The sequence below is a fragment of the Hemitrygon akajei genome, chromosome 3, assembly GCF_048418815.1.
Source record: "Hemitrygon akajei chromosome 3, sHemAka1.3, whole genome shotgun sequence".
In the NCBI taxonomy this organism is placed as follows: domain Eukaryota; kingdom Metazoa; phylum Chordata; class Chondrichthyes; order Myliobatiformes; family Dasyatidae; genus Hemitrygon; species Hemitrygon akajei.
Genome location: NC_133126.1, coordinates 145,637,478 through 145,652,935, shown reverse-complemented (window position 1 = coordinate 145,652,935; position 15,458 = coordinate 145,637,478). Strand labels below are relative to the sequence as shown.

Genomic DNA, 15,458 nt, shown 5'->3' with positions numbered 1-15,458 from the left:
GAACTCCATTCTATAAAAGTCTCAATTGTACAGTATCATGCATATCCAAGTTCTGCTACAAAAGTTAGGTGTTTCAATATCTCTAGCAGTATCACGCTCTATGCCAAGAAATTAAGTTCTATTGCAAGACTGGAAGGTGAAATATACTCGCATCAAATGGTTGTAATTATAAGCCACAGAAAATAACATCAGCTCTTGCATATACAATGTCTAACATTCATTTCTTTTTTGGTAATTCCGTGGGTTTTATAATTTTGAACAAAAACTTTCCAAACCATTCTTAAATTGTTTTCCATCCCCATGAAATTCACTTGTGGTGTAAAATGGGAAGTTTCAGTCAAGTGACATTCACACCCATTTTCCAGCATTCACCTACTGCACTTTGTTTTTAAAAACATGAACAAATAAATGGAGCAGCCAAAAAGAAAGTAATAGAAGAATGTATTCACTTAGAATACATGTTATTTAAAACAAAGGTGATAATTCTGCAAAATACATATAGCATTCTGTTTTTACTGTAGTCAAAAATAGTTTCTGTATACCAAAAACAATGCAGCACCCATCTTTCTACATATCCTCTTCCACAACGATAGGCTTACAGATGATATTCCTAACCAGAGTTTCAAATGAATGCTGAAACTGAAAAAGGAATCAATTTACCCAACAATGGACAGATGGCACTGGTGAACCTCGGCTGCTAACAAACTTCAAAATATACTTCTGAATTACTTTTACTGCAGTCTGCAGCCAGTAATTTCCCTTTAAGCAACATACTTTTGAACCATCTTAATAAACTAGCATTTTCACGATCTTGAAGGACTTAGTGGACTTAACTCTCAAACATGCTTTAAGTGGATGAGGTACATCACCATGGCTGAAAGAGAGGAAGGAGAGAACTCCAAACCAGACTGAAACAAAGAGGCATGAAACTTCCTCTATCCAGCGTCTTGTGAGCAAATGCACAGTTGCTGGAGAACAATATTGAGGACCTAAGGGCAAGATTGCTGTATCAGAGGGAAATGAGGAATTGCTGTGTCCTATGTTTCACGAAGACCTGGCTCATTCTGGACACTCCAGAGACATTGGAAAGTCCAACGGCTTCTAGATACACTAGATTGCTGATTCAAAGAGGGCAAAAGGTGGGATCTGTATTTCATGCTAAACTCTTCGTGGTGCTTGGATACAGCCACATTACACTCTCGCTTCCCTGAGCTGGAACATCTGATGATTGTATTGATATTGCTATTGACCAAGATCCCGAATGCATCAGATGTTAAGCAAGCACTTGATGTATCGAGTGCCGCAATTAGCAAACAAGAAAAGACTACCCAGATGCCTTTCAAATCATTGTCAGGGACTTCAATCAGGGTGTTTGAAGAAATCTCTGCCCAATTATCATCAACCTGTCACTTGCAGCACCAGGGGTTCCAATACACTTGACCACTGTTACACAATGATTAGGAATGATTACCAATCCATCCCTACACCACATTTAAGGATATCTGATCACTTAGCTGTCCTCCTCCGACTTGCATACAGGTAGAGGCTAAAGAGCAAGGCTTCAGAGATAAGGACAACGAACAGCTGGTTGTGGTAGGCTGAGGAGTGGCTACGGAACTCCTCGAGTTGGTAAACTGTGCTATGTTCAAGGACTCAGAGGACCTGAACAAATACACCACAGTTGTAACAGACTTAATGAAAGCAGTTGTTGACAACTATGCCCCACAAAGTCATTCAGAGACTTCCCTAACCAGAAGCCCTAGAGATGAACCATGAGATCCACAATCTGCTGAAAGCCAGATCAGAGGCATTCAGGTCTAGCGACAAGGTTAAATGTAACAGGCACAAATACAATCACTGGAAAGCCATGTGCAAAGTGGCAATTCCTGACCAAATTTGAATCACTGAAGGATGCTTGACAGCTGTAGCAGGTCTTGAATGCAATCACCTAATACAAAGTGAAACCAAGCATCATAGGTGACAACAGGGCTTCACCCCAGATGAGCTTGATGCTGTTTATGCTCACTTTGACCATCAAAACATGGAGACCCCCTTACAAACTCCCACAGCCCGATACACCATGATTTCAGTCTCTGAGGCCAAAGTGAGGCCATCCTTCAGGAGGGTGAACCCACGGAAAGCATCCGGCCGAGATAGGGTAACTAGTCAAGCAGCAAAGATCTGTGCAGATCAACTGGCTTGAGTGTTAACCTCTCAGTTTGGCAATGTGAGGTACCCACCTGCTTCAAGCAGGCTTCAATTATACCAGTGCCAAAGAAGAAAGTGGTAACCTGCCTAATGACTATTGTCCAGTAGCACTTACATTCACTGTGATGAAGTGCTTTAAGAGGTTAGTGATGAAACATCAACTCCTGCCTGAGAAATAACTTGGATCCACTTCAATTTGCCTACCGTCACAGCTGTTCAACAGAAGTTGCCATTTCATTGGTTCTTCACTCAACCCTGGAACATGTGGATAGCAAAGATGCATACATCTTTGCTCTTCTTTGTCTACAGCTTGACATTCAATACCATCTTATTGTCAAAACTAATCAATATGCTTCAAGTCCTAGGGCTCAATACCTCCTTGTGCAATTGGATCCTTAGTTTGTTCACTTGCAGGCCCCAGTCAGTTTGGATTAGCAACATCTCCTCCACAATTTCCTTCACCTCAGGTATGCCACAGGGATGTACTCTCCCTGCTGTACTTGGTTTACTCTTATGACTGAGTGGCTAAGTACATTTCCAATGTCATCTTTAAATTTGCTGCAAATACCACTGAATACCAAACACCATTGGCTGAATCAAGCTGGTGACAAATCCACATATAGAGGGAGACTGAAAATCTGGCTAAGTGTTGCCACAACAACCTCTCACTCAATGTCAGCAAGACCAAAGAGATGACTGTTGACCAGAAAGAGAAAACTGGAAGTCCAAGAGCCAATCCTCACATTGTCCTGGTGGGTGCAGTCTTTCATTGACTCTATTGGGTTTCTTGTATTTACAATGATTCCTTATAAGAAATTAAATCTAAGGGTTGTATATGGTGACATATATGTACTTAGATAATAAATTTAATTTCAGCTTTGAAATGCCCACAATTTCCCACCTAATTCCTTTTAGAATATCCTAAGGATTATTTCTATTTTACCAAGGATATGCTCTATAGCTCAACAACACAAGAGAGTCAGTCTGTAGATGGTGGAAATCCAGAGCAGCACACACAAAATGCTGAAGGAACTCAGCAAGTCAGGCAGCATCTATGGAGGGGAATAAACAATCAATATTTTGGGCTGAGACACTTATCAGGACTGAAAAAGGAGAGAAGTATCCAGAAGGAAAAGCAGCAGGAGAACAGTCAAAAGCAGGTATCTGGGATCCTCACTGAGCCCAAACTGGGAGGTCTGGAAATGTGGCTGGAAGCCATGTGGCACAAGATGGTGGCAGACATTCCCAGGAGGGGCACATGGATCTGGAAGCAAGTCTGGTGAGCATATCATTGAAGAATTGGAGAGCAGCAGAGGTCTCAGAGCATTCTTTCCCCTTCCTCTTCAGTCCTGATGAAAGGTCTCGGCCTGAAACATTGACTGTTTCATAGATGTTGCCTGACCTGCTGAACTCCTCCAGCATTTTGTGAATGTCCCTCTGTATTTCAACAGCCCTCTTCTTTAGGGGTGGGGTATTGAGCATCAGCATTCTGAACTCATAAACAGGCAAACTCAGGGGTCTGATGAGAAATTTATGCTGAGAGGGAGGACAATGGTAGGCTGCCAGTGTTCTGGATTTTGTCCTGTATATCCAAACCTTGACACCCAAAAATGTTTATCTTAGAACATTCTGCACAGCTGCAGAAAAATATTTAATTAAATATTTAAATGTTTACATACAAATTTTACCGACTACCATGTGAACATAAGAATACCATAATGCAACAAACAGGTGCTCTGTTGCTATGTAAGAGTGATATATTACATACTAGATTCAATATACCATATATTGTAAAATGCTCTAATGAAGGCATGGATATCCAGGAGGGGGCATACTCTGCAAATTAAATAACCTGCAATTGATAAGTATAAAGGCCACACCTTTCAATGTTCTCCTGCACATCTGATGAAATGATGTCATTGTTGGCTCACACCACCTTCCACTCCAGCATCACCTGGCAGGAACCCAAACTACTTGTCCAAAGCACTCAGATTAAATTTTAAAATTCAGCTTCAGTCCCTGACTGCATGAAATATGACCAGGACATTGTTTTAACAATGGATACTTGACTACGACATTAATATTTCTTAACCATGTCTATCCTAAGTTCCTCCAGGAATTATGCATATTCAGTCAAGCATTAATGTGGAAAAATCCAAAGTATGAGCATCAGATTTTAAATGATAATCACTGGAGGATACAATTTGGTATCTCTTACTCTAAACTAATTCAAATTCAGATTTTTGCATTAGGTTGGCATTTTCAAAGTAAGTAAAAATATTCATCATTGTACAAAAACCTGAAGCTAAACCTGGCAGCACAAAAAGAAATAGCTGACGAATTGAAAGATTTAATGAGTTTTGTCTGGATTGAAGTAATGTCCAGGAGTTATCTGCTACATGAGTCAACACAAAGTTTCCTATCATTCTCAGCACATGCTTATGATGTTTTATCAGATCTGTTATTTACTGATGTTATAAAGGCAAATTGAAAGAATGCATAATTCTTCAGAAGAGTCCTGACCACTAATGAAATGGCCAAGAAGGTGGAAACTGCACTTCAGTGAGGAAAACAAATATTTATTGACATTTTTAAATAAATATGGAATGAGGAGGTAATATTGTTTCACAGTAACCACAAACCTATTGGATTACTCCATCTGGTTCATTCATTTTCATGGAAAGAAACTTACCTCAGTTTGGCTTATACACATTGACTTTTAACTGCAGTAAGTCATTTCAGGAGGAATTAGAAACAGCTGCACAGCAATCTGTGCTGCAGGCAAACTACTCCAGTAGGCCCACATTTAATCCTGACCTCAGGTTCTATCCATGTCAATTGAAACATTCTCCAATTCTGCATGGGTTTCCTCTGGCTCCTCCAGTTTCCTCCCTTGTCACAAAGATGCACTGATAGATGGATCTTTTGGTAATATGGCAGAACGCTGGAATGCATTGGCCTCCCCTGGGGCCAAACAAAGGTGTTTTTGGCTTTTTTATGCTTTTTTTTAAACGATCACAACACAATGCAGGACATTAAGAACTTCAAGAACTGCAGGTCTACTCCATCAATGAGGTGCTCGTTGGCACAGGCGCTAGACTGTATTGCTGCCTGCTGACAGGAAGGCAGTCTGTGTGCGAAGGTGGCACACAGTCCAACAGCGATTGTCTGCCTTAGATGTTTCTCTTGCGATCGCAAGACCCTGTTGGACATTGGTAATGTGAAATACTGCAAGTCCATTTCCCTTGTTTATTGGTTAGATGGTTGGGGAGCCGTGTAGCCTCAGTTGTAGCGAAGACAAGGCCTCAAGCCGTGGGCTTGCCTGTTGCAGCAGTCCAGAAGAGAAATTGTCAGAGGCAGTGAAGCACGGCGTCCATATTGATTTGGGGGCAAGCTGTCATCCAGTGGAATGACAAGCTGGATTGCGTGCGTGCATACATTCATCTGTGGACTGCTGAGCACTGCTTTTCCTTGCCGATAACACCCATGCACCATCAATTCATAGGACATGTCACTCAGGGACTTGCGCTATATATTCTTTGTGTGGCTGAATGTTTACCTGCTATCTTATGTGTTATATGTACCTTGTGTTGTGTATGACTGTTGGTATTGTGTTTTTCACTTGGCCCCAGAGGAACTCTGTTCCATTTGGCTGCATTCACTGGTATTCTTTTGGTTGAATGGTGGTTGAACAAACTTAATTAGTTACTGTAATTGCCTATAGCATAGGTGAGGCAGGAGAGGTATGTGAGGGGGATAAGGTTACAGGAAAGTGGGGGAACATATCTGATGGATGGATCATGGATGAAAATATGAAAAATAACCTTGCTAATAAAGATGACATCAAAGAAAAAGATAAAACTTTAAATTTTCTGTAGTTGTATATATCCAAAGGAAGATGGCTATGATTATTTAAACAAACAATCTCTGCCAGGACATTACTACAAAAAAATCCAATTCTCCATTCCTGGAGAATGACTAAGCCCAAAGTGCCTTCTCAATGACCTTCCACCATAAGTGAGCCTTTCTAATTCTGACTTTATGAAGAGTGACACTTGTTTAAATTGCGCCCAGCATGCCTGTATGTTTTAACAGAGTATTCCAGTATGTTCATACACATTACAGAAATTTAAACATGAAATAATATGGCATCTCAGAGACAGTGCATTTAACTATAGTGCAGGTAATACCATTTACAAAAGGCATTAAATTTTCAGAATTAGGATTTATTATCACTGATATATACTCAGTGGCCACTTTATTAGAAATGCCTGCTTGTTAATGTAAATATCTAATCAGCCAATCATGCAGCAGCAATTCAATGCATGGTCAAGAGGTTTTGTTTTCTTCAGGCCAAACATCAGAATGAGGAAGAAATGTGATCTCAGTGACAGACTGTGGAATGAGTGTTAGTGGTATGACAGGCTGGTTTAAGCATCTCTGAAAATGCTGATCTCCTGTGATTTCCCCACATTTCTACTTTACAGAAAATGGTGCAAAAAGCAAAACAAAAATCATCCAGTGAGCTCAGCTCTGTGGCTGCAAACGTCTTGTTAATGAGAGGTCAGAAGAGAATAGCCAGACTGGTTCAAGCTGATAAAAAGGCAACAGTAACTCAAATAACCATGCAGTAGTGTGCAGATGAGCATGTCTGAATGCACAACATGTTGAATCTTGAAGTGGATGGGCTACAGTAGACAACCACAAACATACACTCAGTGGCCACTTTATTAGGTACAGGAGGTATCTCATAAAGTAGCCACAGAGTGTATGTCCTGAAAGTCGTTATGTGGCAGCAGTACTTTGCAAGATGTAAAAAATTACAAGAAGTTACAATAAATAATTAATTCAAAATAGCAATAGCAAGGTATTGTTCATTCATTCATAAACTGATGGCAGAGGAAAAGAAGTTGTTCCTGAAATATTGAGTACGAGCTGTCAGGCACCTGTACCTCCTCCCTGATGGTAGCAATGAGAAGAGGGCATGTCCCGGATGTCCTTTTCTGGTAGATGCAAAAGATTCCATGACAGTTCAAGTTGCATAAGGGAAGCCAATATTTACACCTTGAACGTCATGGACAGCATTTACTTTTTCCAAGGTTATGTGAAGAAAATAAAATCTGGTCTGCCTCACTGTTATATACATTTTCAGGCAGACACAGGCTTTTGGATATCCTGCATTACAGAGACCCTCCTTGAAAAGTGTCTAAAAAGATCAAATTTGCCTAGATCAGCACAAGAAAATAAAGAAATGCCATTGTTTAAGAAAACTTAATTACAGTCAGCCCTCCTTATCTGCGAATTCAACCAACCGTGAATCGCGAAAACCTGGACGTGCTCTTCCAGCACTTGTTGTTCGAGCATGTGCAGGCTTTTTTTTCCTATCATTATTCCCTAAACAATGCAGTATAACAACCATTTTACATAGCATTTACATTGTATTAGGTATTATAAGTCATCTAGAGATGATTTAAAGTATATGGGAGGATGTGTATGGGTTATATGGATCTTAAAAAAATCAGAAGTTCTCTTACTAAATAAGTTGGAACAGGTACATCCGGTATTATTTAGCGTCAGTTAGTCAAACGTTTGTCTTAGTATATATTTCACCTTTCTATGCGTATAAAACACTTAAAAACGTATGTTTCAGCGCCAGGCTTGGCAACGGAAGTTCTCGGGACTCAGGACAGACCGCTCCCGAGTGCGCTTTCTACAATGCCTGGTTGATGTGGAGGATCAAAAACCCAAAACCACAAAATTAAACCACTGTGTTGCTCAGTAATAATTGTAGCTTTCATCGGGGCAGAGCCTTTCTCACTTTATCCTTTAAAATTATTCCGATTGTTGACCAACGTAGCCTAACACTTTTCCAATGACCGATGGCGTTTCACCACTTTCTGATCGCTTTATTATTTCCACTTTATTTTCACGAACAGAAACACTGCGGATTCAGATCTCTGCCGCCGGGTCCTAATGTCCACCGCACTGAGACAGGTTAAATAAGGTCCACCACATTGAGACAGGTTGAATAAGGGACTTGAGCATCCACGAATTTTGGTATCCACGAGGGGTCCCGGAACAAATCCCCTGCGGATAAGGAGAGCTGACTGTAGGTTGATATATGTCCTGTTTAGACCCTGAAAAAATTCATTATTCACATCTCAATTCGGACATAAAGTTTCATAAGGTGTGGGGACCTTTTCTTGAATAATGTCATAACTCCTCTTTAGATTGTTTATTCTTTTTTTTCTGTACCATAATCCCTTATTTCAGCTTTTTTTCCTGTAAGTTTTACGGTTTCTTTTTGATGGGAACTACATTATAGTTTTGGTAGTAGGCATTATACTCTTTTATATATATATTTACAGCTCTGTAGGGTCAAACGCTCCGATTAATTTTTCTCTTACATATTGTAATGTTTGACCTGGAGTTTTGTAGTGGGAGGGTGGGGAGGATACTAACTTTATATGATTTTATTTTGGGTGCTTTTTCCTTATTGTTATGAATTATATATTAGATACATTTGTTTTGCACTGTATTAATCTTCATTTTGTTGATGGTTTTTTTTGTATTTGTTTTGTAGAAACGCATAAAAAATTAATTTAAAAAAAGGAAAATTTATTGAGAATATAATGTCATTATGGATTAGATATTTTCCACCTATTTGTATTATTTCAATATTGCATAGTTAACAATAAATATTTTTAGCTATCATATCTAGAATCTCAAATTCAAACAAAAAAATTCCTTAAAAAAAACAAGCTTAAGCCTAACCTTAAGTGATAACAATCAGTAATCAGGATTCTGAAATTGTCTTAAAATGCCACCAGACACAAAGCTCCACAGATTCATAAAAAAACTTCATACCTCCAATCTGTTATCAAGTTCCTTAACTTGTAGAATATTTGCTGAAAATTAGATAATTTCCTCAACTGCTACGAATTCAAACCTTATATATTAGCTTGAAAATAGGAATCTCTGTGCTGGCTATACTAAGTAAAATGGAAATATTTACATAGCGATTTCCTCTTTCACGGCAAGCTAGATTGAACACTGTCTCACGTTACCAACACAATGAATTCAATAGTTTAATTTCACATTTTTCTTTAGTCCATCATTGCTGCACCCTCACCACCTGTTGCATCAACAGAAATATGAAGGTCTTCTAACATCTCGGCTAGACTGATCCGGGGAGCACCATCATCATCAGTGTCACTTTCAACTGGAACTTTTGAGGAATCTGTGAATAAAAATTACTTGTATTTACTATAATCAGATACATTTGTATAATTTCTATTAACTGAAATTCAGTATAATGATGTTTCAAATGGAACAGTTTGAATATTGAACAAATACAATGTCAAATAATTTACAAGAATCAATGAGATTCTTTTGGCTTAAATAACAAAACCTTTTACAAATGCAGGCCATCCTGGATTAAAAACATTTTCACAAATATCCATGTCAATTTTGCCCACAGTCAGAAAATGCACAAATCACTGGATACAGTAAACATATCTCCACAATACTGTAATGAATGCCTTTGAGGAGGACCACTTAAAATGAACATTTATTTACAGTCTTCCCTTGCCTAGCCTAATTACACTGAAACAGAATCCAGATATCCCAAGTTCAATGTCTAGTTTCAATGAGCTTGAAACAGCAGTGGATATTACATTGTTTAATAGAGTTTTGTTTCACAAGTTTCTATATATGTGATTCCATATAGATAGATAGATAGATAAATACTTTATTCATCCCCATGGGGAAATTCAAAATTTTTTCCAATGTCCCATACACTTGTTGTAGCAAAAACTCATTACATACAATACTTAACTCAGTAATAATATGATATGCATCTCAATCACTAACTCAAAAAGCATTAATAATAGCTTTAAAAAAAAAAAAAAGTTCTTAGGTCCTGGCAGTTGAATTGTAAAGCCTAATGGCATTGGGGAGTATTGACCTCTTCATCCTGTCTGAGGAGCATTGCATCGACAGTAACCTGTCGCTGAAACTGCTTCTCTGTCTCTGGATGGTGCTATGTAGAGGATGTTCAGGGTTTTCCATAATTGACCGTAGTCTACTCAGCACCCTTCGCTCAGCTACCGATGTTAAACTCTCCAGTACTTTGCCCACGACAGAGCCCGCCTTCCTTATCAGCTTATTAAGACGTGAGGCGTCCTTCTTCTTAATGCTTCCTCCCCAACACGCCACCACAAAGAAGAGGGCGCTCTCAACAACTGACCTATAGAACATCTTCAGCATCTCACTGCAGACATTGAATGACGCCAACCTTCTAAGGAAGTACAGTCGACTCTGTGCCTTCCTGCACAAGGCATCTGTGTTGGCAGTCCAGTCTAGCTTCTCGTCCAACTGTACTCCCAGATACTTGTAGGTCTTAACCTGCTCCACACATTCTCCATTAATGATCACTGGCTCCATATGAGGCCTAGATCTCCTAAAGTCCACCACCATCTCCTTGGTCTTGGTGACATTGAGACGCAGGTAGTTTGAGTTGCACCATATCACAAAGTCCTGTATCAGTTTCCTATACTCCTCCTCCTGTCCATTCCTGACACACCCCACTATGGCATATATGACACATATATGGTGTAACTGGCAACCTGTGATCTTAAGAAACAATGCGTCTGATTACTGTGCAGAGGTTACATGCAACCAGGTTTGTTCCCACCCCACCAACACTAAAATAAAGTAAAATTATTGGAAAGGGGGTGGGTGGGTGTGTGTGTGTGCATGTGCGTGTTGCTCTGGCTTTCCAGCTTCTGCAGAATCTTCTGTGTTTCCAAAGAAGCTGTGTGTGTGACTGATAACCTGCATAGTTAGGTCGATCAGTAGCTGGTGGTATACAAGCCAGAATACAAGTTTGCATGCCTTTGCCGCCAGGGTGCTGAATACAAGATCTGGGATACCATGCTGCAGATGTCAGGGCACACTTGGAATATCCGATGCACACTGAGGAAAGGGTGCGGTAGTATTAGAAAGAGTCTAGAAGAAATTCACCAAGATGTCACTGGAACAGATGGCTTTACTTACAAAGATAGATTGGATAGGCTGGGATTTTTCCAACTTAGGTGGAGGCTGAGGGATGACCTTATAGATGCTTATAAAATTATGAGGAGCATAGGTAGGGGAGAACAGTTATAGTCTTTTTCCCATCTAAAAATTGAAGTCATGGGTTTAAGGTGAGAAGTGAAGTATTTAAAGACAAAATGAAAAGAAAGATTTTCTGTAAAGAGAATGGAGAACATGGATTGAGCTGTCAGAAGAGATGGTGCAGGCAAGTACAATAACAGCATTTAAAAATCATTTGGACAGGTACGTGGATTGGAAAGGTTAGAGAGATGTAGGATAAATGTAGGAATATCAAATTAGCATCGACTGGCACCTTGGTCAGCATGTTTCTATGCTCTACTACTATGACCAACAATGCATCAGCTCATCAGATTTCACTACAAGATTTAGAAGCAGGTGCACCTGACCCGAGTCCACAGTACCTCAAATCAATTACCTTTTTCAATGCACTGCAGACTTGCAATACAAATAATAATATTTCCAATCCAAAAGAGATGAGCACCGGACGGCACTCTGATGCCATCTTGGTGGGGAATTAAAATATTACTGCTTACAAGCATTCTACGGGTCAAAAATCAACTTAAGTGCTAAACCAGTTTTGATTTCATAACTATACTAAATCGAACATATAGCAGGAATGAAAATAAATGTCAATGAACAGCATTTCTTACCACCCCTCAAACAGGTGCATGACATTGCATAAGTACAATAAGTACATTGAATGTGCATTGAATTCAGTCAAAAAATTATGTATTTTACCATGAGATTAAGAGATTTAACAGATTTCAGTCAAAGATTCCAGGTATGGATGGAGGGGAAAAAAACCAAAGAAAATAATTGTCTCTCGTGTCACATAAAGCAGCAACCTCAATGTGAAACTTACCCCGATAAATATTGATATTTTTTCTGATGATAGCATCATCTTCAAGGTCTTCAAGAAATTCTAGGTATTGTCTAGAACGTACAGAAATCTTTGTTATTATATATAGATTACATGGATCAAGAGTAATTTGAGTTTTTCCACTACAGCCTTTCTCAACATTTTCAGCATACTCACAGCTATGTTTTAGCACACTTCAGCAAAAGAAAATTGGCTTATCAACTTAAGATCAAATCTAGTTGTGATGCTTGAAGATGGTTGAGGAAAATGAAGGATGTTCAAACAACAAGCATACAGATGGATAGGATCTTACATTATAGCACCACATTAATAATACAGCAGTTAGGAGCCCATCCCACACTGGCAATTTCTGAAAATGAATTGCATAAATCTGATAATATGGAACAATCCCAATATTGATTAGAGCTATCCTATTTTGTTTAAAGAAGAAACAATTTGTTGCCCTTTTGTGGTCTACACTTGGCTTCAGTAACTCATTATATTGTTGCATCACAAGAGCAAGAGGTCGCTCAATTGAAACATGCCAATCTGTATCAACCTGCTTTCCTCACATTTGCACCTTAAATCTCAAAATATAGCAAATATTTATCACTTAGTTTCAAAGATTTTGGGGGGAGATGTTCCAGAATTTATTACCATTTGAGGTAGTAACTAGAGACAAAGAAATGGTAGGTGAACTTAATGAGTATTTTGCATTTGTCTTCTCTGTGGAAGACACCAGCAGTGGACCAGAGGTCTGTGAGTGTTAGGGAACAGGAGTGAGTGTCATTGCTATTACGAAGGAAACAGTGCTAGGCAAACTCAAAAGGTCTTAAGGTGGATTAGTCACCTGGAACAGATGGACTACATCCCAGAGCCCTGAAAGAGACTGCCGAAGAGATAACGGATACATTGGTCATGATCTTTCAAGAATCATTTGATTACAAATTACAAATGTCACTTCACTCTTTAAGAAGGGAGGAAGGCAAAAGAAAGGAAATTATAGGCCAGTGAGTCTAACATCAGTAGTTGGAAAAGTTTTGGCATCCATTATTAATAATGAGGTTTCAGGGTACTTGGAGACTAATGATAAAATAAATCAAAGTCAGCATGGCTTCTGTAAAGGGAAATCTTGCCTGACAAATCGATGAGAGTTCTTCGAGGAAGTAACAAGCAGGGTGGACAAGGCAGAGGCAGAGGATGTCATTTACTCGATTTTCAAAATGCACTTGATAAGGTGCTAGCCACACATGAGGCTGCTTAACAAGATAAAATCCCATGGCATAAGAGGAAAGATACTGGCATGGAATTAGGAATGGCTGACGGGCAGGAGGCAGTGAGTGGGAATAATGGGGGCCTTTTCTGGTTGGTTGCCAGTGACTAGTGGTGTTCCTCAAGGGTCACATCTTTTGTCAATGATTTAGATAAGGGATCTGAAGGCTATGTGGCAAAGTTTGCAGATAATATGAAGATAGCTGGAGGGGTAGTAGTACTAAGGAAGCAATGTGACTGCAGCAGGACTTTCACAAATTGGAAGAATGGCAAAAAAGTGGAAAATGGAATACAGTGTTGGGAATTGTACGATAACGCTTTGTGGTAAAAGAAACAATAATGCAGATTATTATCTAAATGGGAAGAAAATTCAAAACATCAGAGGTACAGAGGGACTTGGGAGTTCTTGTGCAAGACTCCCAGAAGGGTAATTTACAGGCTGAGTCTGTGGTAAAGAAGGCAAATGCAATGTTAGTTTTCACATCAAGGAGAATAGAATATAAAAACAAGTTGGTAATGTTGAGGCTTTATAAGACATTAGTCAGGCCACACGGAGTATTGTCAATAATGTTGGGCCGCATATCTCAGAAAGGATTTATTGTCATTGGCGAGAGTCCAGAGGAGGTTCAATTCTAGCACTGTTCTTCCACCCTAATGACAACCTTTAGCTCCCTATTATCATGTTACTGTCAAATTATTATTATTTAATTAACTATTATGAAGACCAAATACAATTCCTTTAACATACAAGTCGCTCCCAACATGACTCCCTTCTCCATTCATCCCTCCCCACTGATCTCCCCCCAGTACTTAACCTTGCAAGTGGAACAAATGCCACACCTGTCCCTACACCTCCTCCCTCACTACCATTCTGGGTCCCAAACTGTCCTTACAGGTGAAGTGACACTTAACCTGAGAGTCTGTCGGGGTCATCTACTATATCTGGTGTTTCCGGTGTGGCCTGTATACTGTATCGGTGAGACCTGAGATAGATTGAGAGACCACTTCGCCAAGCACTATGCTGTATTCGCCAGGAAAAAGCAGGATTGCCCGGTGGCCACCCATTTCAATTCTATTTCCCATTCCCATCCTGACATATCAGTTCATGGCTTCTTCTACTGCCATGATGAGGCCACACTCAGGTTGGAGAAGTAACACCTAATATTCCATCCTGGTAGCCTCCAACCTGATGGCACAAACATCGACTTCTCAAACTGCCTGTAGTTGTCCCCTTTCACCATTTCCCTATTTACACTTCCTTCTCACCTTATCTCCTTACCTGTCCATCTCCTGTCTCTGGTGTTCCTCCTCCCTCCCAATCTTCCATGGTCTTCTACTCTCTTCTATCAGATTCCCTCTTTCTTCAGCCTTTTATCTCTTTCACCAATCAACTTCCCAGCTCTTTACTTCACCCTTCTCCCTCTCTCATCTACCACTCTGCACTACTTCCTCCCCTCCTCCCCACCTTCCTGTTCTGATTTTTCATTTTTTTTCTCCCCAGTCCTGATGAAGGGTCTCGGTCCAAAATATCGACAGTTTACTCTTTTCCATAAATGCTGCCTTGTCTGCTGAGTTCCTCTAGCAATCTGTTTGCATTGCTCACATTTCCTTTAAACTCTGTTCAAAATTCTTCAACCCTTACAATTGATTATATTTACCTCTTGGCCCTTTGTCTCTAATACATGTTGCCGTATGAACCAAGATTTCAACTGTTCATTACCAGAATTGCTTATTTCCAAAATATTGCCTATTTTCTTCCTATTACATTGTCAGCCTACTGAAGCCTCTATTCGGAGTTTTTGCAATCTCCAATTTGGTTGCTTGTAAGTTGTTCAAGGATCTCAGGCTCAAAGCTAATAACCTGGAATCTGAGCTTTGAACACTGCAACACTTTAGGGAGGGGGAAGAGTTACCTGGACACACTGTTTCAAGAGGCAGTCACACCCATAAGATTAACGAATGTCAGGTCCAAGAGGGTTCAGCTGAAAGTGAGGCAGGTAGT

At 39.7% G+C, this 15,458-nt stretch overlaps 1 protein-coding gene across 1 annotated transcript in view; it reads right to left on the bottom strand.

Annotated features, from left to right (window-relative positions):
• Positions 1 to 9,282: 9,282 nt before the first annotated feature.
• nmd3 (NMD3 ribosome export adaptor) overlaps positions 9,283 to 15,458 on the bottom strand; it is a 60,241-nt gene continuing 54,065 nt past the window's right edge. Inside the window, exons 14-15 of the mRNA XM_073041011.1 lie at positions 12,188 to 12,258; positions 9,283 to 9,448 (exon numbers count right to left, since the gene is read on the bottom strand). Coding sequence (XP_072897112.1) covers positions 9,315 to 9,448; positions 12,188 to 12,258 — 205 coding nt within the window. The 3' untranslated portion in view covers positions 9,283 to 9,314. The remainder of the gene's footprint in view (positions 9,449 to 12,187; positions 12,259 to 15,458) is intronic.